The 26625-nt window shown below is 48.9% G+C and overlaps 1 protein-coding gene across 2 annotated transcripts; it reads left to right on the top strand.

Moving 5' to 3' along the window:
- The first annotated feature begins 2437 nt into the window (after positions 1-2437).
- On the top strand, positions 2438-25998 carry SLC2A11 (solute carrier family 2 member 11). Of its 2 annotated transcripts, none has more exons than XM_008066452.2 (12): positions 2438-2526; positions 6181-6279; positions 10226-10386; positions 16161-16285; positions 19000-19129; positions 19895-20043; positions 23456-23643; positions 23762-23872; positions 24213-24314; positions 24388-24463; positions 24709-24836; positions 25028-25998. In XM_008066452.2, the coding sequence occupies exons 1-12, from the start codon at positions 2506-2508 to the stop codon at positions 25226-25228; spliced, it is 1491 nt and encodes a 496-aa protein (XP_008064643.1). In that variant the 5' UTR covers positions 2438-2505; the 3' UTR covers positions 25229-25998. The 2 variants fall into 2 exon arrangements, with proteins under 2 accessions (XP_008064643.1, XP_008064642.1); XM_008066451.2 differs by lacking the exon at positions 2438-2526 and adding an exon at positions 2711-2979.
- The last annotated feature ends 627 nt before the right edge of the window (positions 25999-26625 follow it).

Raw genomic sequence — 26625 nt, 5'->3', positions numbered from 1 at the left:
CTTCCTGGCCAAAGGATGATAATTAATAGCTGGGGCCCTGGGTGGTGAGGTAGGAGCAAGCTCAGGGCATCTGAGAGGCATTCCACGGAGAATCAAGGGGTAAACAGGTATTCTAACAGTGGCTGGCCAGGGTGGCCTATGCCTGTAATCCCAGCACTTCGGAAGGACTGGGCAGAAGGAGCTGTACATAGTGATGTGCACTTGTAGTCACAGCTACTCAGAAGGCCCAGGCAGAAAGATCGCTTAAGTCCAGGATTTTGAGACTGCAGGAACTACGATCGTCCCACACTGCATTCAAGCCTGGGTGACAGTGCCCTGTCTCTAAAAAAACAAAATGAGCCATTGCCTTATAAGACTGTTGGCGTCGTGTGCTCTTTGAGCTATGGCGGCTGCCGTTTCCTAAGCTTTGGCTCCCTCTCCTACCTTAGAGAGGTGAATCTCTCTCTCTCTTACTTTCTAAATAAACTATATTTTCTAATCTAAAAATAAAAAATAAACAAAACAAAACAACAAAAACCAGTGGCCAGGTCAGGGCCAATGGCCCTTCTGTCTGGGAGGGTCCTAGACTCAATGTTAAATCCAGTTCTGAGTTGGGGCTTATCCCCATGCTCACCCTCAAGTTTTTACTATATCTGCATGTATTCCTTTTTTTTTTCTTTTTAAAAAATTCTTTTTTTTCCCTCTTTTAATTTTTATTTAAAATTAAAAAAAATTTTTTTTTCCTCTTTTAATTTTTATTTAAAATTTTATTTAAAATTGTGGGGTACAATCCAGGGCTAAAGGCGCAGGAAATATTCACCATGCTGATACCCTTGTCAATGAGGTATGTATTCCTACATTATGAATAGTTTGTATATCTCCAAACTTAATATAAAGATATTATCATGTATGCATCCTTCTGCAACTTTGTTCATGCAGCGCTGATTCTCCCTTGTTGATTTCTTGGGTACACTGCTTTTCACTGAGTCGTATTTTATCCTGTTCCACACTTTATTTCTTGATGATTGACATTTGAGTTGTTTCCAGTTTTCCTATGCAACAAACAGTGCTGCCATTCATGAACAGAAGTTCCTGAGCATGAAATGGCTAGGCTGAGAGGTAAGTGCAACTTCAGCTTCCTAGATATGCCCAAAGTGTTCTCCAGAGTCACTGCACCATTTGCATTTCATCAGCAGCACCTGATGTTCCAACTGCTCTTCACCAACACTTGGCACCACCAGATAAGCAGTTAATCTGTGGAGTGTGAACTGATATGTTGTTGTGCATTAATTCACATTTCCTGATTACTACTGCAGGTGAGCATCTTTTTGTCAGTTTTTTGGTCCCTTCAGTTTCCTTGTCTGTAAATTCTCCGTTCATAGCCTTTGCCCATTTTCTTTTCCTTATTGGAATTATTTATATATTCTTACTACATATACTTTGTTGGTCACATGCCTGTAGAAACCTTTTTCTACTCCATAGCTTTTCATTTCACCTTTAAATGGTGTCTTTTGGCACAGATTTTTGATTTGATTTGATTTTATATATATTTTTTTTTGAGTTGGAGTCTCACTCTGTCACCCAGGCTGGAGCCTCTGCTGGGCTCAGGTGATCCTTCTGCCTCAGCCTTCCTAGTAGCTGGAACTACAGATGCACACTACCATGCCCAGCTTTTTTTTTTTTTTTTAATTGTAGATACTAGGTCTCATCAAGTGCCCCAGACTGGTCTCGAACCCCTTAGCTCAGGTAATCCTCTCACTCAGCCTCCCAAAGTGCTGGGATTGCAGGCTTGAGCCACCGCACCTGGCCGAGATGTTTAATTTTAATGAAGTTAAATCCTCATAAGTAAACTGTAGGATAGGTGCGGTAGCACGCCTGTAATCCCAGCACTTTGGGAGGCCAAGGTGAGAGGATTGCCTGAGCCTAGGGGTTCAAGGCCAGCTTGGGCAACTTGGTGAGACCTCATCTCTACAATAAATCACAAAAACTAGCCGGGTGTGGTGGCATGCATCTGTAGTTACAGCTACTTGGAAGACTGAGGCGGAAGGATCGCCGGAGCCCAGCAGGTCGAGGCTGCGGTGGCCGGAAGCATGCCACTGCACTCCAGTCTGGGCGACAGAGTGAGACTCCAACTCAAGAAAAAATAGATGTAGGAAAGGCTTGCACTAAAATGCTCATTCGTGATAACTGCTAATATTTTATTAGCATGAGCAATAGGCATACTGCAGTGCCTGTTCTGGTGCACATCACAGTCTTTGCTCAGATGACTTTCTAGGGTCACTTAAAGCTCTACATTTCTGTGACCACAAATAGCATCTTTGACCAGACTGGTTTCAGTTGGCCTTCGTCCAACTCCTGGATTCCATGCAGGGCTTGAGAAGCCCTGAGAAATAAAAGATTAATCTGGCCCAGTGGACTTCCCGGTTCCTCGCCTCCAAACGCTTCTCAAGTCCCCCTGGCGGCTGCCGGAGGCCCGCCCTCCTCCCCGCATTCCGCCAAGTCACTGGCGCTGCGGGGGACGGACAGATGAGAGCGCCGCAGAGACTGGTGGGTCTGTCTTTCCCTACCTTCTAATCCGGCCCCTCCTGGAGAAAAGGGATTGGGATACCAGAACCAAGGTGTGCAGGGGAGGGTTCTGCAGAATCAAGGCCGGGGCAGGGCCTCTTCGGTGCGGGTGGCAGGCAGGGGAGCCGCAGGAGAGGGGTGAAGGCGGCGGGCACACGCAGGGCTGCGGCGAGGTCCGTCAGATTCAGTCCGGGGCTGGAACGTCTGGGGAGGACTTCTGGGGTGCTGCGACCGCAGTCGCTTCCCGGGACCTGCGGGAGGGGTGCAGGGTCTTGGCCGATCTTCAGAGATGAGCAGAGATGGTCTGTTCCTCTGGTCTGCAGAGACGAGCCCCGCATTCGGCCGAGTGAGGAGCCGAGTGGCTTTTCAGCCTCAGAGCTGAGAAAAGGGCAGATGGAGGATCAACAGGAGCCGCCCCTACGGGCTCGAACGCAGGTGACCACCTCACAGCAACGCCGTCTCCGCGGCTGTAAACATCCGCAGCGCCTGCTTCGCCCCCCGTGCGCCTGCGCGTGCACCTCAGGCGCCTCCGCCCGCAGTCTTGGGGCTCTGCGCCACTGAGCCTGCGCATCACGGGGCTTGCGCCCGACCCCGGTTTATCAGACCACCTCAACACCCCCTGCGCTGGCCCACCAGCTTCTGGCTCGCCAGGTGTGCGCCCTCAAATACCTACTGCGCGTGCGCTGGCCTCGTTCTGGGCGGAGCCACGCACAGCCCTACCCTCCGTGTGCATGCGCTCCGTCTGCCGTGCGCTAATGGGACCATGTCATGGACAGGTGGACCTCGCAGGCCTGTGTTTTTCCGAGTGGGTGCCTGATGCTCTCCTGCGAACTGGAAAGGTCTGAATTGTGAAACGTACCCATGGTGGGCTTTTCGGTTGCGGGACTGGGGACCCGTGTGAAATGCACAGGTACAGACACCCTGAAGGCGTAATTAAGGCGTCAGATGTACAAAAGTACCGTGCTTGTGTGTAAGTGGAGTTAGGTACTAGGCTTGGATGAGCATAAGCAGGCGTGCACGCCCAAAGACAGCCTGTGGACTAGTACAAGGTTGCCGGACCCAGGGCATCCTAGTCTAGCATGCTCAGAAATGCCCACATGATCCTCGGGTCCTCATGCTGGGTAGACACTCCTGAGAGTTAGTAGTCCTCTGAGAATTGCGATCTTGGCCGCCTACCCCTCCTGTGACTGTTTCTCACCCTCGCCTCTCTTCCTCCACGCGTCCTTTCAGCTCTGACCCGGCGTCCTGCCTCACAGAGGGACTGGGGGCCAGAGGACGCCCTCACCGCTCACCATGTCTATAGAGTCCTCCCAACCGGACTAATGTCCTTTAGATAGCTGGAGGACGCGTTCCCTCACCTTCTTCAAGTCTTTGTGCAGATACCACCTTCTCAGGCCATATTCCCTAACCACCTATTTAAGATAGCACCAACTGGGGAGTGAGGATCGCTTGAGCCCAGAGGTTGAGGCACCAGTGAGCTGTGATTGTGCCACTGCACTCCAGCCTGGGGACAGTGAGATCCTGTCTCTAAATAAATATAAATAAATACAATAAAATAGAACCATCATGTCCAAACACTCCATCCCTTCCCCACCTTGCCTACTTTAAGTCTCTGTAGCTGCCAGAGTATGTATTTTGCTTATTCATTTTGTCGTTTCTTGTCTTCCCCCACTGGAAGGAAAGCTCTGACGGGTCACAGATTTTGTCTCTTGTTCACTGCTATATCCTCAGCATCTAGAACAGTAGGCTTATTGACTATAGTAGGGAGGCAATTAATAGTCACCATCACAGCTAATATTTGTTTGCTTTTAGTTATTTATTTATTTTGAGTTGGGAGTCTCACTCTGTGGCCCAGGTTGCAGTGCAGTGGCACAGTCACAGCTCACTGCAGCCTCAACCTCCTGGGTTTAGGTGAACCTTCTGCCTCAGCTTTCCAAGTACCTGGGACTACAGGCACATGCCACAGCCTAGCTAACTTTTAAAAATTTTTAGTAGCAATGAGGTCTCACTCCTCAGACTTGACTTGAAGTCCTGGGCTCAAATAATCCTCCTACCCTGGTCTCCCAAAGTGCTGATATTACAGGCACAGCCACTATGCCTGGCCCACAGCTAATGTTTGAATACTTACCATGACCAAAAACAGCATTAGGCAATCTCCATGCATGATCTCATTGAATTAAACACTTTCCTGTGGTCTTGGAAACGTGTCAACATGGACTCAGTTGTTATCAAACACTGTGTCTCTTACTGCTTCCTTCAGGTCGGCTACCTCAGGGGAGCTCTCACCTGCATACAGCCTTCTTGGAGATGTAGTGTGGCTCCAGTGGGTTCTCACCTGGCTTCCTCCTATGACTTCCAGTTTAGGAGAAAGTTACTTAGGCCCCAGCAAAGTATCTCACATACTCACAAAAAAGACAGATGTGAGTACACATCTGTCTTCTCCAGCACACTTCCTGGGACAGTCACTTGGTATTTGACTGATGAATGAATAAATAGTCTTCAGGTTCTGGAAAGGCTTCAGAAAATATTTAGCCAAACATCCTTCTGTCATGCAACTTGTATTTGAGTATTTTAAAATAATAATTAGTTTGACTTGCAAGACTTGAAATCTGCATGACAATTTGCCAGAACAAGAAAGGCAGTATATTTTGGGGGGAAGGTATCAACAATTTGATTTTTGTAAAGTCACCTACTTTAGAATACCTAGGAAAATATCTGAGGGAAGCAGTTCATTGTTGTGCTTTTAGGGGAGTGGAGAACTTCCAGTGTATATTTAATTTTTAAAAATTTTAATGAACATGTCATTTTGTAATTAGAAATCATAAAATAAAAATATAAATAATTATGTGAAAAAAAACCTAAGTAAATGGGATGGGCATCAGGCACTGAGTCCTCATGGCTGAGTGCCTTAGGAAATGAATACTCCCTTCATCTCTAAGGGGGTTGCACTAGGGTGAAAGTTGTCCTTATTGTATCAAGTGTGCGTGAGCATGTACCCAGTCTGGAGTTTGCATCATTAGCTCCAGGTCCAGGTGAGGAAGCTACTTAGGACAGGAAAGCAAGGGCAGGACTGAGGGGCAGACCAGGCACGTCCTCCACCTGCGCTGCCTCTCTGTTGCTCCATGTGCCCCCAAGTCCCCACACCTATATGTCACGAGACCCCTTCTCTGAGCCTTGTTCCAAACATGCTGGTGGGAGGTTAAGAGGAGGGGGCTCAGCCCAGATCCCTGGAGCCCAGCCAGTCTGTTGGAGAATGTTTCAGGGCTCCTGTCCTGCTGGTGGCAGAGCTTCACTCCACTGGGGCCCCAGGTCAGGGGACTGGTCCTCCCAAAATACAGCAGATGTGCCAAGGGGCAGCTCAGCAAGGAAGGCCAGGAACTGTTCTTCATCTCAGGAAAATTCTGGCGGGATGAGGTGGGTGAGGGTGGAGTGGGGTCCTGGTCTCAGAGCGTAAGACACAGGTTCCTCTGTTGCCTGCCAGCTGTGTGATCCTCCCCTCTGTGCCTTGGTTTACTCATCTGCAAAGTGGAGACATTACTGCCTGACTCAAATACAATGCCATGACTGGCCGGTCTGCCCCAAGGAGGGAAGTGGAGGTTGTTGTTTGTCACTCTTTGTCCTCCCCTCTCTCCTCAGATTCAGAACAGGGTCCTGCTCCTGACCATCTGTGCGGCCGGCATTGGTGGAACTTTTCAGTTCGGCTACAACCTCTCCATCATCAATGCCCCGACCTGGGTATGTACGCTGTGTGCCCACTGTCACTGAGTAGGTGCCAGGTAAGGACTGGGCAGCTGCCCACTGCAGAGCTTCTGCCCAGCATCCACTTGGTGGCGCTTTCTCCTGAGTCAGTCTCCACTGGGATGTCCCACAGGCTCCTGCAGGTTCAAACTTGAGCTCCACGTGTCCTCCCCCAAACCCACCTGTCCTGCTCTCAGCGGATGGCTCCACCTTCCTCCTAGTGATGGGAGGTCAGCCTTGACTCTTTCCATCCCTCCTTGGACACTAACTACCTCTAGAACCCAGCCATTTCTCCCCGTGCCTCTGCTATGACCCCTCTTCTGGCCCAGTCTCCTCACTGAGCTCCCTTCTTCAGCCTTTTCCTTTGCTTTCTCTTCCTTCCTTCGCTTCAAGTTCGTCAAGCTACTTCTTTGCCCAGAAACCTTCTGTCGCTCCCCAGTGCCTACAAAAAGGGAAGACTCATTCGCCCCATGTTCAAGGTCTGGGACCAGAGCCTCTCTCTAGTCTCCCACTTTCCTTCCTCCGGCCCTGATACCAAAGCAAGTTAAATGTAGTTCCCTAAATACCCATGACACAGGCCTTCTGCTAAGCCTTCTTCCACTGGGACGGCCTTTCCGCCCCACATGCAGAAGCCCACCCTGATACCACCACTTCACTGAAGCCTTCCTCGCTTCCCAGCCCTTGGTGCGGGCTCCCCTCCCTCAGCTTGTGTGTTGGCTGTTTGTGCCCCTCTTATGTCTCCTGCTGGTTTGCTCTCAGTGTCTGAGTCACTTTTGAATCTCCAGCATCCGACACTGGCCAGGCCCACGTAGATACTCGGTGAGTGCCTGTGGAGAAAGTGAATCTTTTAGCCACTGTGGTAGAAGCTCATGTCCAACTTGCTTAAGAAAGGCCAGTGTCTGGTCACTACCTGGGAGTGATGTGGGGCTTCACACAGCCTGGGGGGAAGGGTTGCAGGAACCAGGACCCAGGACAGAAACTGAGGCTCTGCCTCCCCTGCCTGTTCTTGTTCTCAAACCCAATGGGCAAAAGAGCAGAAGTTGGCACCAGATTCCCCTCCTGTCAGCTGGTAACTCCACCCCCCACCAAACTAAAGTCTCCCCTGATAGCACTGGTAGAAAGGTCTGTGAAGAGTCTGATTGGCTGGTTTGGATCACATGTCCATTCCTAGACCAATCATCTGCTCAGGAGGGTGGAGTACTGAGTCTGGGTCAAATGGGGCACAAGGACCTGTAATTGACTACAGGAGAGAACTTCCAACTAAGGAATGTTTGTTAGTGGAAGACAGGTAAAACAATGATAGCAGTCCAGCCCCTTAAAGAATGGATGAAATGAGAAAGTTTGGAAAGGGCGGGCTGGACTGGCTATGCTGGATTATTTATTCATTCATTTGTCAGGCATTTGAGTGCCCACTTGAGTGCAGACTCACAGACTGGAGAGGAGTTCAGCCCCCACTCTCAGACCTCACCTCCTATGGGCCACTGCCAGCCCGCCAGAGGAGATTTTCCTGGGCTCAGAGGCTCCCCCTATCCCACTGAATGGTATTAAATAAAAAATTATTGAATGACACATCAAAGCACAGTAAGAAAGACTTTATTCACAGAGAGCATAGCAATAGGTATAGGGACCACAGAAATGGGGAGAGAGATTAGGCTCCACTATGAATACAGCACGGGAAAGTCGGGATTGATAGCCTTGGAGCAAGGTGGGGTCCATGGAAAATGACTAAAAGGAAACATCAGGGCTCAGGGGATTCTGACTGCACCGATCTAACAGGGTTCTCACTGAGGGCTGTCCAGGATGACCAGACATCATGAAGGATGACAGAGGGTGAGGAGCCTGATTAGATTTCAAGGATAATCAGATAGGAGGATGAGGATTCTAGCTAAACTAACTAAGCAAGATTTTTTTTGAAAAATCAGGCAAGTGTGCAGAATTCTTGCTCAAATTGGACAATGCACAGATGAATGCAGAGGTCCAAAGGTTGAGTCCTAGTTGAGGAAGAGCTTGAGCAGAGTTTGGCCCAGGAGAGAATGTTTGTCAGAGGTCATTTTTGAGGGATTCTAGCCGAGGGCAAGGGAAGCTGGCCCTGGTCCCAGCTCCCATGGACAGTCCTCCCCACAGAGGCAGTTGACAGGCACTGGCTGACTGCTGCTGCCCTGAGCTGGCCCAACACCTGTGCCTATTGCCCTCCCCTGCACCCTACTGGGAGGTATAGGACTATTGCCCTCCCCTGCACCCTACTGGGAGGTATAGTGTCCAGGTCTTCCCCATGCACAGTCTTTCCTAACTATGTGGCTTTACTCACCTGAGGTTGCACCTCTGGAGGCAGGGGAATGGGGAGTCCGAACTACCTGGGTGTGGCCCTGACCTGTGGCTGAAGCCATGGGCAAGTCATTTCACCTCAGGGCCTAATTCCCAGTCTTAATAATGAACAAAGTAATGTGCATCTAACAAGTGCTTCTGAGAGCTTGTCACTCTCAGAGTCTCAAGGAAACATGTGACAGACTAAAGCTAGTCAAGACGGTTTAGAGACCACAGAGAATGATTCAGGGGGCTGAGTGGTACATAGAGAACATACTGGCAAGGGAGAGTGCAGCAATACAGACTTTGTAGCATACCTACCCTGAAGAGACAAGTAGGAGAAGCAGTGATGGAAACTGGAAAGATTGAGTCATGTGTTGTAGACCCCCTTGGGAGGATCACAGCCAGCCTGGGACAACCTCACAAGGAGGGACCTAGGGAGTACTGCCACCTCCCTCTTCTGCCTCTCCTGATGTCCTGCTGGTGTCCATTGTTGACCAAGTCCCACAGAACACGTGTCACAAGGGAGCCCACTGATGTGGGCTATACAGGCGCTTCATGTGACAAAAGCAGGGTAGGAAGGGGCAATAGTGAGTTTGGAGGGTATGTTATATTAAGAAACATAGGAGATCTTTGTCCCTGGTTGCAGGCACAGAGCCCCTAAAACCCTTGGAGTTTCCTGTGTGATAGGAGAATTTCTTGCTATTTGTAATGAGCCCCTTTTGGTCATATTTGAGTTTATGCTAATGAGGTACTTAGGGTAGGCCCACTAGATAGGCTACCACCTCAGCATGGAACTGGTCACCAGAGAGACCCAAGTACTTACAGGGTCAGAACTTTCAGCCCCACCTACCGACTTCTGGGAAAGGGGGAGGGGCTGAAGATTAAGCTCTATGAAAACACTTAACGAGATTTGGTGAGCTTCTGGGTTTGTGAACACCTTGAGGTGCTGGGAGGTTGGTGCTCCTGGAGAGGGCATGAAAGCTTCGAGCACCACTCCCTCCTCCTCAGGACCTTGTCCTATGCATCTCTTCCATATGGTTGTTCCTGAGTTGTATCCTTTATAAACAGTAAATGTAAGTACGGTGCCCTCCTGAGTTTCATGAGCCATTCTAGCAAACTATCAAACCCAAGAAAAAGATCAGGTCATGGGAATCCCCAGTTTATGCCCAGTTAGTCAGAAGTACAGGAGACCTGAACTTGGAGTCAGCATCTGACATGGGGGCAGTCTTGTGGGACTGAGAGTCCTTTGACTTGTGGAATTTGGTGCTGACTCCAGGTGGATAGTGTCAGAATTGGATTAAATTATAGTATACTCAGATGAAGTCTGGAGAGTTGAGAATTGCCTGATGTGGAAGAAACCCACACATTTGCTGTCAACAGTGTTGTGAGTGTAGAGAAACTGTTTTCTCAGAGGGGGGCAAATGGGAACACCTAGTGCTAGGCCACAAGAGACCCTGCAGGTGAAAGAAACTCACCCACCCTACACTGAAGAGGCTCAAGTGAGTTGGCTCCTGCCCCACAGGGGGCTCAGGAGACATGATGCCCGGTCTGCAGAGGGATGGAATCCTGCTGGAAAGACCTGTCTTGCCTAGCGCCCTCTCAATCCCAGGAGTCTGACTGGCATCTCTATCCTTAGCACATTCAGGAATTCACCAATGAGACATGGCAGGCACGTACTGGCAAGCCACTACCTGCCCACCTGGTGCTGCTTGTGTGGTCCCTCATCGTGTCTCTGTATCCCCTGGGGGGGCTCTTTGGAGCACTGCTTGCAGGACCCATGGCCATCACACTGGGAAGGTGAGTGCTTTCTGTGTGCCCCCCGAATGCCCTTTAATGCCGGGCACCCAGTCTACAGGCTGAGGAATGTGGGAGAAGGAAGATGCCCAGCATCTCCAGGTGCAGACCAGCTCCCCACCCAGCCTCTTGTTCTCTCTGCCTGCACTTGCATCTTGAGAGTCACATTTTCAAGGAGATTTGGTAGAGGACAGAGTCCTGTGCTACAAGGGAGGGAGGACTCCTGGTTTCTAGTTCCTTGTCTGCTAGTAAGCACTATTTGACCTTAAATGAGTATTTTCTCCCTGGGTCTCGCTTTCCCTCTATGTATCTGATGCAAGTCTTGGGTTGCAGACAACGAAAACGGACTCTGACTAGCACAACAGAAAATTGTAATAACTGGAAGGTTTTGGGGCAGCTCACAGAATGCAGGGAATCTAGGCTTTGAGAAGGGCAGAAACCAAGGTGTTGCGGAGCATCTCGACAGCCAGAGTTTTGGACTGTCCTAGGGAAGATGCCTTCAGGGCACTCAGCTCCAGCCACATTCTGGCTCAATCATCTTCATTCAAGACTGTCTTAGTCCATTTGTGTTGCTGTAAAGGAATACCTGAGGCTGGGCTCAGTGGCTTGAACCTGTAATTCCAGCACTTTGGGAGGCTGAGACAGAAGGATTGCTTTGAATCCAGGAGTTTGAGACCAGCCTGGGCAACATAGCAAGACTTCATCTTTACAAAAAAAAATTAGCCAGGCATGGTGGTACATGTCTGTTGTCCCAGCTATTTGGGAGGCTGAGGAGGAAGGATCGCTTGGGCCCAGGAGTTTGAGTCTGCGGTGAGCTGTGATCATGCCACTACACTCCAGCTTGGGCAACAGTGAAGCCCTGACTTGAAAAAAGGAATACTTGACATTGGGTAATTTACACAGAAAAAAGGTTGATCAAGCATAGAGACTCATGTCTGTAGTCCCAGCACTTTGGGAGGCCGAAGTGGGAGGATTACTTGAGGCCAGGAGTTGAAGGCCAGCCTAGTCAACATAGTAAGATCCCATCTATGAAAAATAAAAAATTTAGCTGGGTGTTGTGGTACATGCCTATAGTCCCAGCTACTCAGGAGGCTGAGATGGGAGAATTACTTGAGCCCAAGAATTCGAGGTTACATTGAGCCATGATCATACCACTGCACTTCAGCCTGGGCAGCAGAGCAAGACTCTGTCTCAAGAAGATGAGGAAAAGGAAAAAGAAGAAGGAGGAAGAGGAGAAGAAGAAGAGAGAAAAGGTTTATTTGGCTCATGATTATAATGACTGAATAGTTCAAGATTAGGTATCTGCATCTGTGAGGGAAGGTAAAGGGATGTCAGTCTGTGCAGAAGTTCACACAGCAGGAGAGGAGGAAAGAGAGAGGGGAGAGAGGTACCAGGCTCTTTTTAAAAACCAGTTAAAAAGATGGGAACTGTTATAGTGAGTACTCACTCACCCAGGGGAGAGCATTAATCTATTCATGAGGAATTTACTCCCATGACCCTAACACTCCCATTGGGCCCCACCTCCAGCACTGGAGGTCACATTTCAACTTGAAGTTTGGAAGGGGCACATATTCAAACTATAGCAAAGATCTATAATCCAGGAAGACAGGTTGTTATGGGTCTACCTTGAGTCACATGACCACCCATGGAAGGATTGGAGGCAGTGGTGGCAGAAGAGCAAATGACTTTCACAGTCTGCCATTGTGCTCACCACTAGCATGTATAGACAGCTTCTTCCCATATATTTGGCTCCGTAAATACCCCGACCTAACATTACTCAACCAGTCATGTATATCAGCATCTGTGCTCACCCCTCCCTGAGTAAGACCACTCAGAGACTGTTTTGCCATGGCTACCAGGGGCAACATAATGGCGGTATTCTTCCTGGGCGCAGTTTCACATGCCCGCCCTTCTGCTAGCCTTGCAGTTAGACTCTCTTGATATACTGCACTTAATAGTGAATTTAACTGCCATCGTAACATTCTACAGGAGGAGGAAGGAAGAAGAAAGGGTAGGAACAAACCAATTAAGAAAAAACAAACCAGGCTTGGTGGCTCAGCCTGTAATCCCGCACCTTGGGAGACTGAGGTGAGTGAATTGCCTGAGCCCGGGGGTTCGAGACCCACCTGGGCAACTTGGTGAGACCTCATCTCTACAATAAATCAAAAAATTAGCCGGGCATGGTAGCGCACGCCTGTAGTTCCAGCTACTTGGAAGGCTGAGGTAGAAGGATCGCCAGAGCCCAGGCGGTCGAGGCCGCGGTGGCCAGAAGCAGTCACTACTTTACAGTCTGGGTGACAGAGTGAGACTCCAACTCAAAAAAAAAAGAAAAAGAAAAAACAAAGTAGTGGGTGAATTTATTTTAAAGCACACAATATAGAAACCTGGAAATAGAAGTGAGGCGTTGAGCCCTGTTCTTGCAATGGTTGTGAGGCTGTTGTAACTTACGTAATCCCACTGTCCACTCTCATCTTGGACCCCCACTTCAGCTGGTCACAGCTCTTTGCCTATCCCAGTGACCCAAGTCTTCATTCTTGAGTGGGCTTGGTGGTCCTGGTAGTGTGGGGTCTTCAGTGGGTTACTACACTCTAAGGTCATCTGGTGATGGGACTCAAGGCACAATATTGGATCCCATGGGCATCAGCCCTTCTTCTTTCACTGACCCAGCATCCTGGGTTGGATGCAAAATTGCATGGGTAGTGTGTTTGCATGTTTAACGAGTATCTGTTAGGATGTCTTCAAATGCAAGGGACAGAAAACCGGGACTCACTCAGTTGGCTAAAACAGTAGGATTCCCTTTAGTTCATACAACAGGAAGTCTAGAGGTAGGTGATGTCAGGACTACATCAGTACCCCAGATATGTTCTTCTGAGATTCTCTTAGCTGCAGTGTCCACTGTGTGTCAGCTCTGTCCTCAGGGTTGTAGTTGGAAAGCTACAGCAGTGCAGATGTTGCTACATCTGAGTGAGAGAATTTTCTTCCTGCCTGATAAATTGTATCAGAAAGAAAGAAAAAAAAAACTTTTCAAAAAGTCATCTCATGCCCCAGCACAAGCTGTCTTGGTCTGTTTCTGCTGCCATAACAAAACAACTGAGACTGGGCAATTTGTAAAGAGCAAAAATTGATTTCTCACAGTTCTGGAGTCTGGGAAGTCCAAGATCACAGCACCCACATATTTGGCATATGGTGAGGGCTGCTTTTTCTGCTTCCTAGATGGTGTCTTATCCCTGTGTCCCTACGTAGGAGAAGTGGAGAATGTTGTATCCCCATGGACAGAAAGGAAGAACAGTGTCCTCCCATGGAGGAATATGAAAGGGTAAATGGCAAAATGGACCAAGCTAGTTCCCTCTAGCCCTTTTATAAAACACTAATCCCAACAATAAAGACAGAGCCCTCATGACCTAATTTCCTCCTAAAGTTGTCTGCTCTTAATACAGCCATATTGGAGATTAAGTTTCAACATGAATTTCAGAGAGGACACAAACATTCAAACCGTAGCACTAGCATAAAGAATAGGATCACCAAGAATGAGTTAGACTTCTGGGGTCTAACTGTGCCCCTACTCCTGAACCATGTGGAGTAGGGGCACAGTCCCAAATAAAAGTGGAGCTCTTCCTGAAAAAAGGGAGATAATAAAGGTTACCTGAACATCTAATGATTCCTGGTACAGCTGGCATGGGCGTGAAGGGAAGGAATTGAAAATTCAAATTCAGCACATATGCCTATTCCAGTTACATCAAATTGCTGTCCCAGCCCAATGGCTGGTATCCAGTGAGATTTTTCCTCTACTCAGTAGCTGACTGGAGCCCTCAGATTTGTTACTCAGGGTTGGTTGCGTAGGGTAGCAGTTCGGTTGGTCATCTTGGTGACAGAAAACCCCTGTTGTTGAGCCTATGTACATTTTCTATCCTTGTTACCCGACCTGCTTTGATTATGAGCCAATTAACCCAGCGCTTGGCTGGTCAAGAAAGGCAGTTGGATGCCATGCACAGAGGGCCATCCATCCATCTGATTCTATAGAGGCTCTTTGCAGTAGCAGGAGTTTCTGGTGAGAAGAAATGGGAACTTGTATATTTTCAGGTTCCAGGATAATTCTAAGAGATCCATTCATTTCCCCTTTCCCTACACTTCTTTGAGGCTAGTCTTGAAACTCTACTTCATCTGAGGGGAAAGAAGCTCTCTGAGATTTGTCCTTCTTTCTTAGAGGACCAAGGTGCAGCAAGTTGTCATACCCTTTGGAGGAAATATGCTGACATGGTTTAGTCCACTAGACCTCAGGAACTTCAGATATAGCAGTCCCCTCCCCCTCCTTTTTAATCTTCCACTTTTTGTATCTTACTAAAACGTCTATTGGACTTCCTCTCCAGGTCCTTTCAGTATGAACTCATCCAAGTAGTGGGCCAGCAGGATGACCTGTGGGAGGCACAGGTCCTGGGGAATGGACTGTTAGCCATAGAGAGCTGCCGTACGCTTAAGGCAGGTGATGAAGGTATATAGCTGTCCCTGCCAGATGAAAACTGAGTGTTCCTGGCAATGTCTGTATTGAAATGGAGCAAAATGCAGTCACCAGATCAAAGTACTTAGTTATTTCTGATAGAATTGATTAATTCCAGTGAGGAAATAATATATTATTGCCATTCTAATTATTAGTTACAATTGGTGTTCCTCTCAGATCAAGTTTGTTGTACTATACTGTCATTTTTCATTCTCTAGACACAGGAGACTTAAGCTTTGGCTCATATTCTATCATCCAGGTGCTGTTGACTTTGAGCAGAGTGCTAGCCTCTGCTTGCTGTCAGTTTCCCCATAAATACAGTGAACTCTGTGACCCATGATGAGCTCTCCCGAGTGATCTGCACAACAGCACTTCTGAGCGCCACATCAAGAGCCAAAGGCCAATGCTTCCTCATGGTGGAGCAGATGGCGTTTCTGATGTTCCCGCCTTGGTTTGGAGTCTGAACATTTGACCAAGGCATTAGGACATCATGAAGGTTCTAAAAGGTGACTTTATAACACAAGTAGGAAAATGTGAGGGAACTGCACTCAACTTTCATTTTGTTATTATTTTATTTTTGAGACAGGGTCTCACTTGGTTGCCCAGGCTGAAGTGTGGGGTGCTCCTAGCTCACTGCAGCCTCGAATCCCTGGCCTAAAGCAATCCTCCCACCTTGACCTCCCAAGTAGCTGGGACTACAGGCATGTGCCACTGTGCCTGGCTAAGTTTTTTATTTTTTGTAGAGATAGGGTCTCACCATGTTGCCCAGGCTCATCTCAAACTCCTGGTTACAAGCAATCCTCCTGCCTCAGGCTCCCAAAGTGCTGAGATTACAAGCGTGACCCACTGTGCCTTTATTCATTGATTTATTTTTTATGTTCACTTTTTTTTGCACTTGACTTACCATGCATCCCTTCCTTTGCTCTGAAAGTCTCTGTTCTTCCTTCCTAGGATTTGATTGAGTCTGAGAAATTATATACTAGTCCCTTCATTTTGCAAAAAGGTGTGGAAAGAACAATATTTAATCTGAAGGGGGAAGCCATAAATTATAAACTCTTATATCAAGCTGTGGTGCAGGCAGAGAGTAATTTGGGATCTGTTGGGGGAGGAGAGTGGGAGTGTGCACCTCAAGGCATACCACAGTGAGCCTGGGCACAATGGCTGGTGATCACTTCCATTCGTGTGTCTGATCAGGGCTGGCTGGAGTTGCACAGAGTGGTCCCCAGGGAAGGTCCCTCTGGTTTGAAGCAGCACCTCTCTTTCTGTTTCCACTTCCCCCAAGGAAGAAGTCCCTCCTGGTGAATAATGTCTTTGTGGTGGCCGCAGCGATCCTGTTTGGCTTCAGCCGCAAAGCAGGCTCCTTTGAGATGATCATGCTGGGGAGACTACTCGTGGGAGTCAGTGCAGGTATGGGGGAGACGCCTTGTCTGACCTCTCTACTCCTATCCATTCATTCATTCATCCCCTTTAGTTCTTTCTTTCATTTATTCCCTTTATTCATTGATTTATTTTTATGTTCACTTATTTTTGGCAAAATGATGAAATATGTTTTCTCTTAAAAGGCTCATATAACTAGATATTTAAAGTAGAGTTGGGAAAATGAAAAAGTTGTGTAGCTGGGGGAGAATAAACATCTCCAAACATATACAACACAGTTCCTACATTTAAGGAAACACTCTAAGCCATGAACTTCCTGGCAGCCAAGGTGTAAACAGATATACAATGAGTTCTCTGATCTTTTCTACAGAAGCAGAATGGCCTGTTAGAGAAGCCTCAGTTTCTGGGGCTTTTCATATTAGGAAGGAGAATTTTGAGCACATCTACCTAGGTTTTTAGGGGTTCTAATCAATAAGTCACCTCTTGACCCTCAACTGTTTATATAGCCAGTTGTTGATGTCTATATTCATTATCTATATGTATGAAACAAATTATCCCAAAATTAAAGCCAGGCATGGTGGTGTGCACATGTAGTCCCAGCTATTGGGGAGGTTGAGGTGGAAGGATCACTTGACCCCAAAAGTAGTCCAGACTGGGCAACACAGTGAGACCTTGTCTCCAAAAAATAAATAAAAATTTTAAATGCTTTATTATGGCCAGGCTCTGTGGCTCAGCCTGTAATCCCAGCACTTTAGGAGGCCGAGGTGAGTTGGTTGCCTGAGCCCAGGGGGTTCAAGAACCACCCAGGCAACTTGGTGAGACCTCGTCTCTACAATAAATAAAAAATTAGCCAGGTGTGGTAACACACACTTGTAGTTCCGGCTACTTGGAAGGCTGAGGCAGAAGGATCACTGGAGCCCAACAGGTCGAGGCTGTGGTGACCAGAAGCATGCCACTGCACTCCAGTCTGGGCGACAGAGTGAGACTCCAACTAAAAAAAAAAAGGTGGCCGGGCTCGGTGGTTCAGCCTGTAATCCCAGCACTTTGGGAAGCCGAGGCAAGTGGATTACCTGAGCCCAGGGGGTTCGAGACCCACCCGGGCAACTTGACGAGACCTCTTCTCTACAAGAAATCAAATTAGCCAGGTGTGGAAGCACGTACCTGTAGTTCCGGCTACTTGGAAGGCTGAAGCGGAAGGATCACCGGAGCCCAGCAGGTCGGGGTTGCAGTGACCAGGAGCATGACACTGCACTCCAGTCTGGGCGACAGAGTGAGATTCCAACTAAAAATAAAAATGTTTTATTATGTCAAACGTTAGTAGCTTAAAACAACCAACATTTATAATCTCACAGTTTTGTGGATCAGGAACTCGGGAATGTCTTGGCTGGGTTGTTCTGGCCTGGGGTCCTCATGAGACTGTGCTCCAGCCATCCTCAGGGCTGAAGTCATCTGAAGGGTTGACTGGGGCTGAAGAATCCACTTCCAAGATGACTCCTCATGCTGTTGGCAGGAGGTGTCAGCTCTTCACCTTATGGGTCTCTCCATGGGGCTGCTTGAGGGTCCTCACAACATGGCGGCTGGCTTCCTCCTGAGTCAGTAATGAGAGAGACAGAGACAGAGACAGACAGGGAAGCAAAGAGAATGAGTACCGGGAGAAAGTCCCAATTCCAGATGTCATACACCATCAGTTTTGTCACTGATGAGAGGGGCACCATCCACTTGGAGAAGCTAGTGTGGAGGTGGAGGCCATGAAGCCCCACAGAGCAAAGGACACTGCCGCTTGGTTTCCCCCTGCCCTGCAGTGTTGCTGTACAACCCACTGGAGGCTGTTTGTTAGGTGTGTCACTAAGATGGCCCACATTCCAGAGGAAATGAACCAGGGCGGACTTTGCTTCATGCCAAGTTCCCAGCAGAGGACTCTCTCTCTAAATGCATATAGGAAGAGTTAATACCCCTGAGACTCCCTGGCAGTCGGTAGACCCACATCTCTCCAAGTTCTCAAGTTCTCTGTGCCTAACTGGCAGAGGCCGCACCCTTGTTTTGTTTTTCTCTGAGTTCGTGTCTACTGGCAGTGCCCTGGATTTGATCTTTGCTCTCAGGCTGTCAGTTAATTTGGGACTCTTACTAGCTGGAGAGGCTAGATGTTTCCTGATCCCAGATCAGGCAGGGTATGGAACCCCATCCCCTGCAGTATTCCCAGGTATGTGATGCACTGATACTGTAGTTTTCTAGCTTTTGCCATTTGTCTCCATCTGGGTGGGCAGTGGAAGTACTCTCCAGTTGTCTGTTAACCCCCTGGCTGTGTGGGTGGCAAGTGCTTCCCTGGGGAAGCCAGGATGAGGTGAGGACCTACAGCTGTCACGGCCAATGGAAGCATTGACATGAGAGCTCTGACAGCAGGTGGGAATCTGGGACATGGTCCTACCCTCCTCTCACCTCTCATGTGGCCCCCTCAGTACCTTGCACACTCAGTGTCAGTAATGGGACCTAGGAAAAGTTCACAACCATGAGGGACTGTGGCCAGGGACCAGGATGACAGCTGACCAAAGAAAGACTTCTCTGTCAGAAGTCCTGAAAAGTGGAGTTGGGGTCCTGCTGGCCCTTCAGGAAATGAGGTGGGACCTCTCAGAGTGTGTGGGACGAGGGAGTGGCTGGCCAGGGCCAAGTGAAGCGGGTAACAGGCCAGAAATTCTGGAGGTGTCCCTCCTGGTGGCTAAACGTGCCTCTGCTGTGCCCATGTCCAGGCGTGAGCATGAACGTCCAGCCCATGTATCTGGGAGAGAGTGCCCCCAAGGAGCTCCGGGGAGCTGTGGCCATGACCTCAGCCATCTTCACAGCACTGGGAATCGTAATGGGACAAGTGGTTGGACTCAGGTAAGTGCCCCTCCCCCACATACATGGAGTGGTTTCAGAGATGCTACATTTCTCCCCTGCCCACCAAGTAGACTTTGGCATTGCACCTTTGCATGAAGGCATCATTCACAAATGGTGTCAGTTAACACACTTCAGTGTGAACACACTTTCCCATCCCTTTCCAGGTCAGGGAGCAAAGACCAGAAACCTGGTAGGACATTTGGGTGAAGATTTGAACTTTTTTTTTTAGTTGGAGTCTCACTCTGTTGCCCAGGCTGGAGTGCAGTGGCGGGCTGGGCTCAGGTGATCCTTCTGCCTCAGCCTTCCAAGTAGCTGGAACTACAGGCACGCACCACCACACTTGGCTAATTTTTTGATTTATTGTAGAGATGAGGTCTCACTAAGTTGCCCAGGCTGGTCTCGAACCCGTGGGCTCAGGCAGTCCTCTCACCTCAGCCTCTCAAAGTGCTGGGATTGTAGGCATGAGCCACCGTACCTAGCAAGATTTGAAATTTTAAAGAAGAATGTATCCTGGTCATCTCAGAAAAGGGAGGAGTGGGCAGAGCCTGGACCCCTGGGAAGAGGAGTTGCTAGAGATGAGGTGAACAGTGTCCCTGCCCTCTCTTGGTCCCTACCTGGGTGGGAGGGATCTTGATGTTCAGACCCAGAGCCAGATAGGAAGTGGCACAGGGCAATGCAGACCCTTTGCAGGCAGGGAGCAGGTGGGCAGGTCTCTGGGAAGAAGGTGTCTGGCCATTTGTCTCAATCTGGCCTCTCCCTCCCTAGGGAGTTCCTGGGTGGCCCTCAAGCTTGGCCCCTACTGCTGGCCAGCTGCCTCGTGCCAGGTGTGCTCCAGCTCTTCTCCCTGCCCCTGCTCCCTGAGAGCCCACGCTATCTCCTCATTGACCGTGGAGACACCGAGGCCTGCCTGACAGGTAAGTCCCTGTCCTTGGGTCCCCAAACCACCTTGACCAAGAGGTGCATCTCACCAGAGTATACAGAACCCCATTTCTCGGGTTTCACTTATCAGGGAAAAGCTGTCCCTCTCTTTGAGCCTCAGTTTCCTGGTCTAGCCACACATCCCTTCCAAATTCTGTGTCAAGAGGCTGTTCTAACTGCCAGGCAGCAGAATTCCAGGCATACAGGGTAGTGCAGGGAAACACACACACACACACACACACACACACACACACACACTTGTGATGCACTTGTGCAAGACCTCGCTTGCCCAATGCCAACTGTGCTGTCATTGTCTTGTCAACTGTGGTTACAATAAGGATGCCCAAGGCACAACAGAAAAATCTCTGGCTTAAAACAACAATCATTAGCCGGGCTCGGTGGCTCAGCCTGTAATCTTGTGCCTTTGGGAGGCTGAGGTGAGTGGATTGCCTGAGCCCGCGGGTTCGAGACCCACTGGGCAGCGAGACCTCATCTCTACAATAAATCAAAAAATCAGCCGGGCGTGGTAGCACATGCCTATAATTCCGGCTACTTGGAAGGCTGAGGCGGAAGGATTGCCGGAGCCCAGCAGGTCGAGGCTGCAGTGACCGGAAGCGGCCACTGCACTCCAGTCTGGGCGACAGAGTGAGACTCCAACTCAAAAAAAAAAAACAATCATTTACTGCATCTTTTACTCATTTACTTGTCTGGCTGGCTGTGCAGCTCTGCTGATCTCAGCTGGGTCGGTTCATGATGTGGGGATGAGCCAGGGAGAGGATAGTCAGCTGGGGTGGCTTGTCTGAGCTGGTTTGGACTAGAGCAGTTCAGCTGTGCTGCACAGAGCACTCCTTGCACTCTTGGTACCAGCAAGCTAGCCTAGGAACATTCTTATGGCTGTGGCAAAGGCATAAGAAGGCAAATCCAGTTGCATCAGCACTTTCTAAACCTTTGGTCCCCTCATGCCCATTAACCTTGCATTGGCCAAAGGGAGTCATGCTGCTGAATCCTATGTCAAGGAACAGGAAAATGGATGACATATCCTCTCACAGGGCAAGGGATGTGGATTTCGGGAGGGGTGAATACCAGGGCCCGTTCATGTGCTCTTCTCAGTTTGCCATCTTGGTCACAGTTATTATTTATGTCTCTCTCCTGTGCAAAATGTATTCAGTGCCATCCCAAGATTCCCCCAAAGTCTCATCCAATCATGGCATCAGATCTAAGATCATGTTAAGTCTATACGTGCCTCTTCTTGATCCAGAGACCTAGGTTCTAAAAAGACAAGTCTTTCCTTCCCACACTCAACATGCAATGTGAGTGAAAAGTGAGACGAGGTAACCAGAATTAGTATTTTCAAGACGAGGAGGCAAGGAAGGTACAGAACAGTTACTGATCCATAGCAAGTCTGAAGTATCGTGGGAAATATTGCCAGGTGCCCCTACCTTGGGGTTGGGAAATGTTCTTTACCCCAGCTTTGGCTCTGCCTCCTGGGAGGAGCTCCCCAGGTCATGGTTCTTGCTTCTACCCCTGAGATGTCTTTCCTTTTCTGCCACCTTCCTTGACATCTGAAGAAGGCTTTGCAAAATGTGCTGATTTCTCAGCCTGCTTCCTGCCTATAGAAAGTTGAGACACAGAGTCACTATATTTCCATTTATTCCAGCCTCTTTTTGTCTAAGCTGGCAGCATAACGTTCTAAAAAAAATGATGTGTGTTTTCTGTGTATTTGATTTATGTGCCAATAAGCCACACCCATAATTCTTTTTGAGAAAGGCTTCTTCTCACAACCTAATTACTTGTATTTAAGATATGTCAGGATACTGTCAACCAATGCCCCCTTTTCCAGCTCTGAGGCTCTATAGGGCACTGCTTTAAGCCACACTTGATCTTCTATGAGTCCGTGGCTAGTTGCTCTCAGGCTATAACTTAATCCTCTTGCTAGCTGGAGAGGTTAGAGGTAAAAAACAGTTTTTTTGTTTTTAACGAATCCAACATATTTCTGAAACATGTTAAATTTAATTAAACGTTGTTCCTTCTGAACTCTGCTTGCAAACTGGCCATTTATTTATTTATTTAAAGTGGGGGTTGATCTCACTCTGTCACACAGGCTGGAGTGCAGTGGCATTCAACCTTCACCTCTTGGGCTCAGGCAATTCTTCCACCTCAGCCTAACCTCCTGAGTCGATGAGACCATAGGCTTGTGCTACCGTGCCCAGCTAATTTTTAAATTTTTTATAGAGATGAGATCTCACTGTTTTGCCCAGACTGGTCTTGAGCTCCTAGGCTCATGGGTCCTCCTACCTTGGCCTCCCAGAGTACTGGATTACAGGTATGAGCCACCGTGCCTGGCTTGGGCAGTTTTTTTTTTTTTTTTGAGCTCATGTCTTATGACTTTCTTACAATAAGCTTAGAATACTCAGCTAAAAGCAACCTAGTTCATGTTTCTGACATTTGGAGATTTCTTTGCTCAAGTCCATAAGTTCATTAGACCTACCTTCTTTCTTCTGCTTGACTGCACCACGTAACATAGGTTTTCATTTTTGCAGCCTCCTCAGCATCCACTGCCTGATCTTAGAACCAATAGCACATTTCCCAGGTCCTTGTTATGGTGGAACCTACTCCTTGTGTCAGTTTATTGATGGGTTTTCTATTGCTGTTTAACAGAAAATTGTTGCATTCCAGTGTTTAGCTTAAGCCTCTGAGGGCTCTGGGGTTGGCAGATCTGGGAGAATCCAGCCGGATGACTCTGCTGATCTTGGTCACTCCTGTAGCAGCAGGTCATCTAGGCACAGGCTGATCTAGAACAGTCCCAGCTGGGTGCCTCAGCTCCTTGTGTGTCTGTCTCATTATCCTCCTGGGGCCAGTGGACTAGTCTGGTGTGTTCTAGTGCCAGGATGGCAGGAGAGCAAGCAGAAGTGGGTCAGGCCTCTCAAAGCTTGGGTTGGTACATGGCAGCCCTCCTTGCAGCTTCTGCCTATTGGCCAGAGCAAGTCACATGGCCAAGCCCAGAGCCAGGGATGTATACAGTACTTGCCCCTTTAGTGGGAGGAACTGCAAAATCACATAGCAAGGGATGTGGGTATAGGGAGGTGTGAAGAATTGGAGGTAGTGGCCATTTGCCACAATTGCCATGTCGTGTCTCATGTGTCCGTAAAACCATGAATTTCTTTTCTCATCCTTGATGCTCTCAACCCTCCCAACAGTCCTAGGAAATGACAGGCCAGGAGGGCTCAGAGAGAGATACAGACAGAGAGAGACAGAGACAAAGAGGGAGAGAGAGAGAGAGAGAGAGAGAAAGACAGAGACATAGAGAGAGAGAGAAAGGGACTGTGGAATGAGGTGGGAGCTCACTGACAGGGGAGGGGCCAAAAGGGAGCTGGAAAGGGGAGCTCAGCACCCTCTTTTTGGACTCAGCACTGCAGCAGCTGCGGGGCACCAGGAATGTGGCAGGGGAACTGGAGGAGCTGGAGGAGGAGCGTGCCGCCTGCCAGGGTTGCCACACATGGCGCCCGTGGGAGCTGTTCCAGCATCAGGCCCTGCGGAGGCAGGTGACAAGCCTCGTGGTGCTGGGCAGTGCCATGGAGCTCTGCGGGAATGACTCGGTGAGGCCTCAGCCCTGTGCCCTGGGCCCCAGGACTTTTGTGCTTTGGGCCACAGGGAGCCATGGGAGGTAGAAGGGAGCCCAGGCCTCAGAGCTGCCCTCTGGCCACTCTCTCCCAGATGTATGCCTATGCCTCCTCTGTGTTCCGGGAGGTGGGGGTGCCCGAAGAGAAGGTGCAGTATGCCATTATCGGCACTGGGAGCTGCGAGCTGCTCACCGCCATTGTCAGCGTGAGTCATTGGACCATCCTCCACCATCCCTGCCGGGAGGGACTCCGGGGCTGGTGCTTTCGGGACTGCAGTCCTCTGTGGTTAAACCATTTTTCACTCCAGCACTCACAGTGAATTAGCAAGCATCTATTGAGCACCTACTGTTTACTGGGCACTCATGGCACCATTTTGAGATAAGGGAACTAAATGAAGTTGGGTGGTTGATTGACCGAGATCTTCCAGAAATTAATAAAGTCATCATCTCTTGAAGAAATAACGTGTTCCCCAGTCCACCACCAGCTTCCTGGTCCACCCCATTGCCTGTCCCCAAACCTAGGGTCGGTGCTTCTTTCCTTTGCAGTGTGTGGCAATTGAGAAGGTGGGTCGGCGGGCGCTGCTGATGGGGGGATACTGCCTGATGACCTGCTGGGGGAGCATCTTCACCGTGGCCCTGTGCCTGCAGGTAGTTGGGGAGGTGAGGGGGGTGGGAGGCCAGTCCTGCTGGCCTCCACCTCACCCTGCCCCATCTGTTGCAGAGCTCTTTACGCTGGATGCCCTACCTGGCCACCACCTGCATCTTCGCCTTCATCCTCAGCTTTGGCGTTGGCCCCGGTGAGTGGCCTCCAGCAAGATGAGGAATGATGGGTGCCTGGTGAACAATGGGTGGGTGCAAATGCAGCATTCCCTGCAGTGTCCCTCTATAATGGGGCTTCAGAGAGGGAATGGCAGGAAGAGAGAACGAAGGGGGCACCCCTGTACAGACAAAGCCTGGGCCCCATCCCCGCACCTGTGCCGAGGTGAGGGGAGGTGGGTCGGGAGTCCTGGCTGGCAGCCCCCTTCCCTGCCTCTCCTTCCAGCTGGAGTGACAGGGATCCTGGCCACAGAGCTGTTTGACCAGACGGCCCGGCCGGCTGCCTACATGGTCTGTGGGGCACTTATGTGGACCATGCTCTTCCTGGTTTGGCTGGGCTTCCCCTTCATCATGGTAGGTTCCCCACCCCCCCTTCTGTATGTTTGTTCCTATCAGCATGAAAACCTTAGTGGGAAGCCTTCATCCAGGGGAAGGTTCTTGTGTGACAAAGGGAGGCACAAGACCCTCCTCATGACTTGTCATGGGCCTCCTGTTTGGGAGCAAGTGGAGCCATGCCAGGTCTTGGGGTTTCTTGCAACCCACAGGAGGGCTTGTCCCACTTCCTCTATGTTCCTTTCCTTGGTGTCTGTGTCTGTGGGGCCATCTACACTGGCTTGTTCCTCCCTGAAACCAAAGGCAAGACTTTCCTGGAGATCTCCGAGGAGTTACACAGACTCAACTTCCCCAGGCGGGCCCAGGGCCCCACGTGGAAGGGCCCAGAGGTTATCCTGTCTACAGAGCTCTAGTCCCAAAGTATGGCCAGGGCCAAAGCCAGCCACTGCCCTGTCCTTTGCTGCCTGTCAGGACCTTGGCCGTCACTCACTCCTGCACCCCTATGTTGAACAAGTGGTTATTGGGCACCTGTTGTGTGCAGACATGGTGCCAGGTACTTAGCAATCCGTGACGAGAGTGGTGATCCAGTCTAGAGGCAAGACTCTGACAGGAAACCAATAACAACATCATGACAACCTCAGGAAATGAAGTGGAAGCAAAATATAGGTTGTGATGGGAATGTGTCCTCAGGAGCCTGACCTAGTCTGGGAGGGAAGTGGCCAGGAAAGGATTTTTCTAAGGAATTGGTTCTTTCAATCAACTTTATTGAGGTATAATTTGCATACGAGCAAATGCATCCATCTTAAGTATACGTTTGCGTTTTAACTGATGCATACACCCATGCAACACACCCTTAATCAAGATGGAAGACTTGCATCACCCCAGAAGCACTCTCGAACCAGGCCCAGCTCCAAGCAGTCCCTGGACTGTTTTCCATCACTATCAAATTTGCCTGTTTTAGAATTCAGTATAATTACATACTGTATGTTTATGTTTATGTCAGGCTTTGCTCCGGATAAAGTTGTTGGGACCCATACATGCTGTTGCATATCTTAGGCTACATTCTTTTGTATTGCTGAATAGTATACCCCTCTGTGGATAGACCATGACTTGTTTATCCATTTACCTACTGGTGGACATTTGGGTTGTTTCTAATTTTCGGCCATCATGAATAAAACTGCTATGAACATTTCTACCCAAGTCGTTGGATAGATGTGTGTTGTCATTTCTTTTGCATTTTAGTCCATTGGGTTGCTATAACAAAGTACCATGGACTGAGTGGCTGATAAACAACAGAAATTATTTCTTAAAGTTCTGGAGGCTGGGGAGTCCAAGATCCATATGCTCTGGGATTGGTGTCAGCTGAGGGCCTGCTTCTTAGTTCATAAATGACAGTCTTCAGTGTCTTCACATGGTGGGAGAAATAAGATAATTCTCTAATATGTCTCTTTTATAAGGGTACCGATCTCATTTATGAAGTCTCTGCCCTTATGACCTAATCACCTCTCAATGGCCCCACTTTCAAATACCATCATATTGAGAATTATGTTCCAATATATGAATTGGGGGAGGGGGATATTATAGCTTTGTGTGTAAATGAATTGCTAGGCTTAACAACAAATATATATTTAACTATATAAGAAACTGTTTTCCAAAGTGATTACTCTATTTTAAGCTCTCACTAACAATGTGTGAGAGTTCCAGATACTCCCAAAGCCTGACCAACACTTGGTATTGTCAGTATTTTCAATGTAACCATTCTAGTGAGTGTGTAGTGGCATCTCATTGTGGTTTAACTGTGGTATTTCTC

The sequence above is a fragment of the Carlito syrichta genome, unplaced genomic scaffold, assembly GCF_000164805.1.
Source record: "Carlito syrichta isolate Samal-C Ts95f unplaced genomic scaffold, Tarsius_syrichta-2.0.1 Scaffold308940, whole genome shotgun sequence".
NCBI classification, from domain to species: Eukaryota; Metazoa; Chordata; class Mammalia; order Primates; family Tarsiidae; genus Carlito; species Carlito syrichta.
Note: the sequence above shows the minus strand (reverse complement) of the source record. Positions and strands in the feature narration are given on the sequence as shown.

What these genes read in the sequence shown, in the direction of transcription:
- SLC2A11 (XM_008066451.2), top strand. Translation starts at nt 2,938, where the DNA reads ATGGAGGATCAACAGGAGCCGCCCCTACGGGCTCGAACGCAG. An exon ending in CCCTACGGGCTCGAACGCAG is followed by an intron (nt 2,980 to 6,180) that starts GTGACCACCTCA and finishes CTCTCTCCTCAG; the next exon opens with ATTCAGAACAGGGTCCTGCT. An exon ending in TGGGCTTCCCCTTCATCATG is followed by an intron (nt 24,837 to 25,027) that starts GTAGGTTCCCCA and finishes TGCAACCCACAG; the next exon opens with GAGGGCTTGTCCCACTTCCT.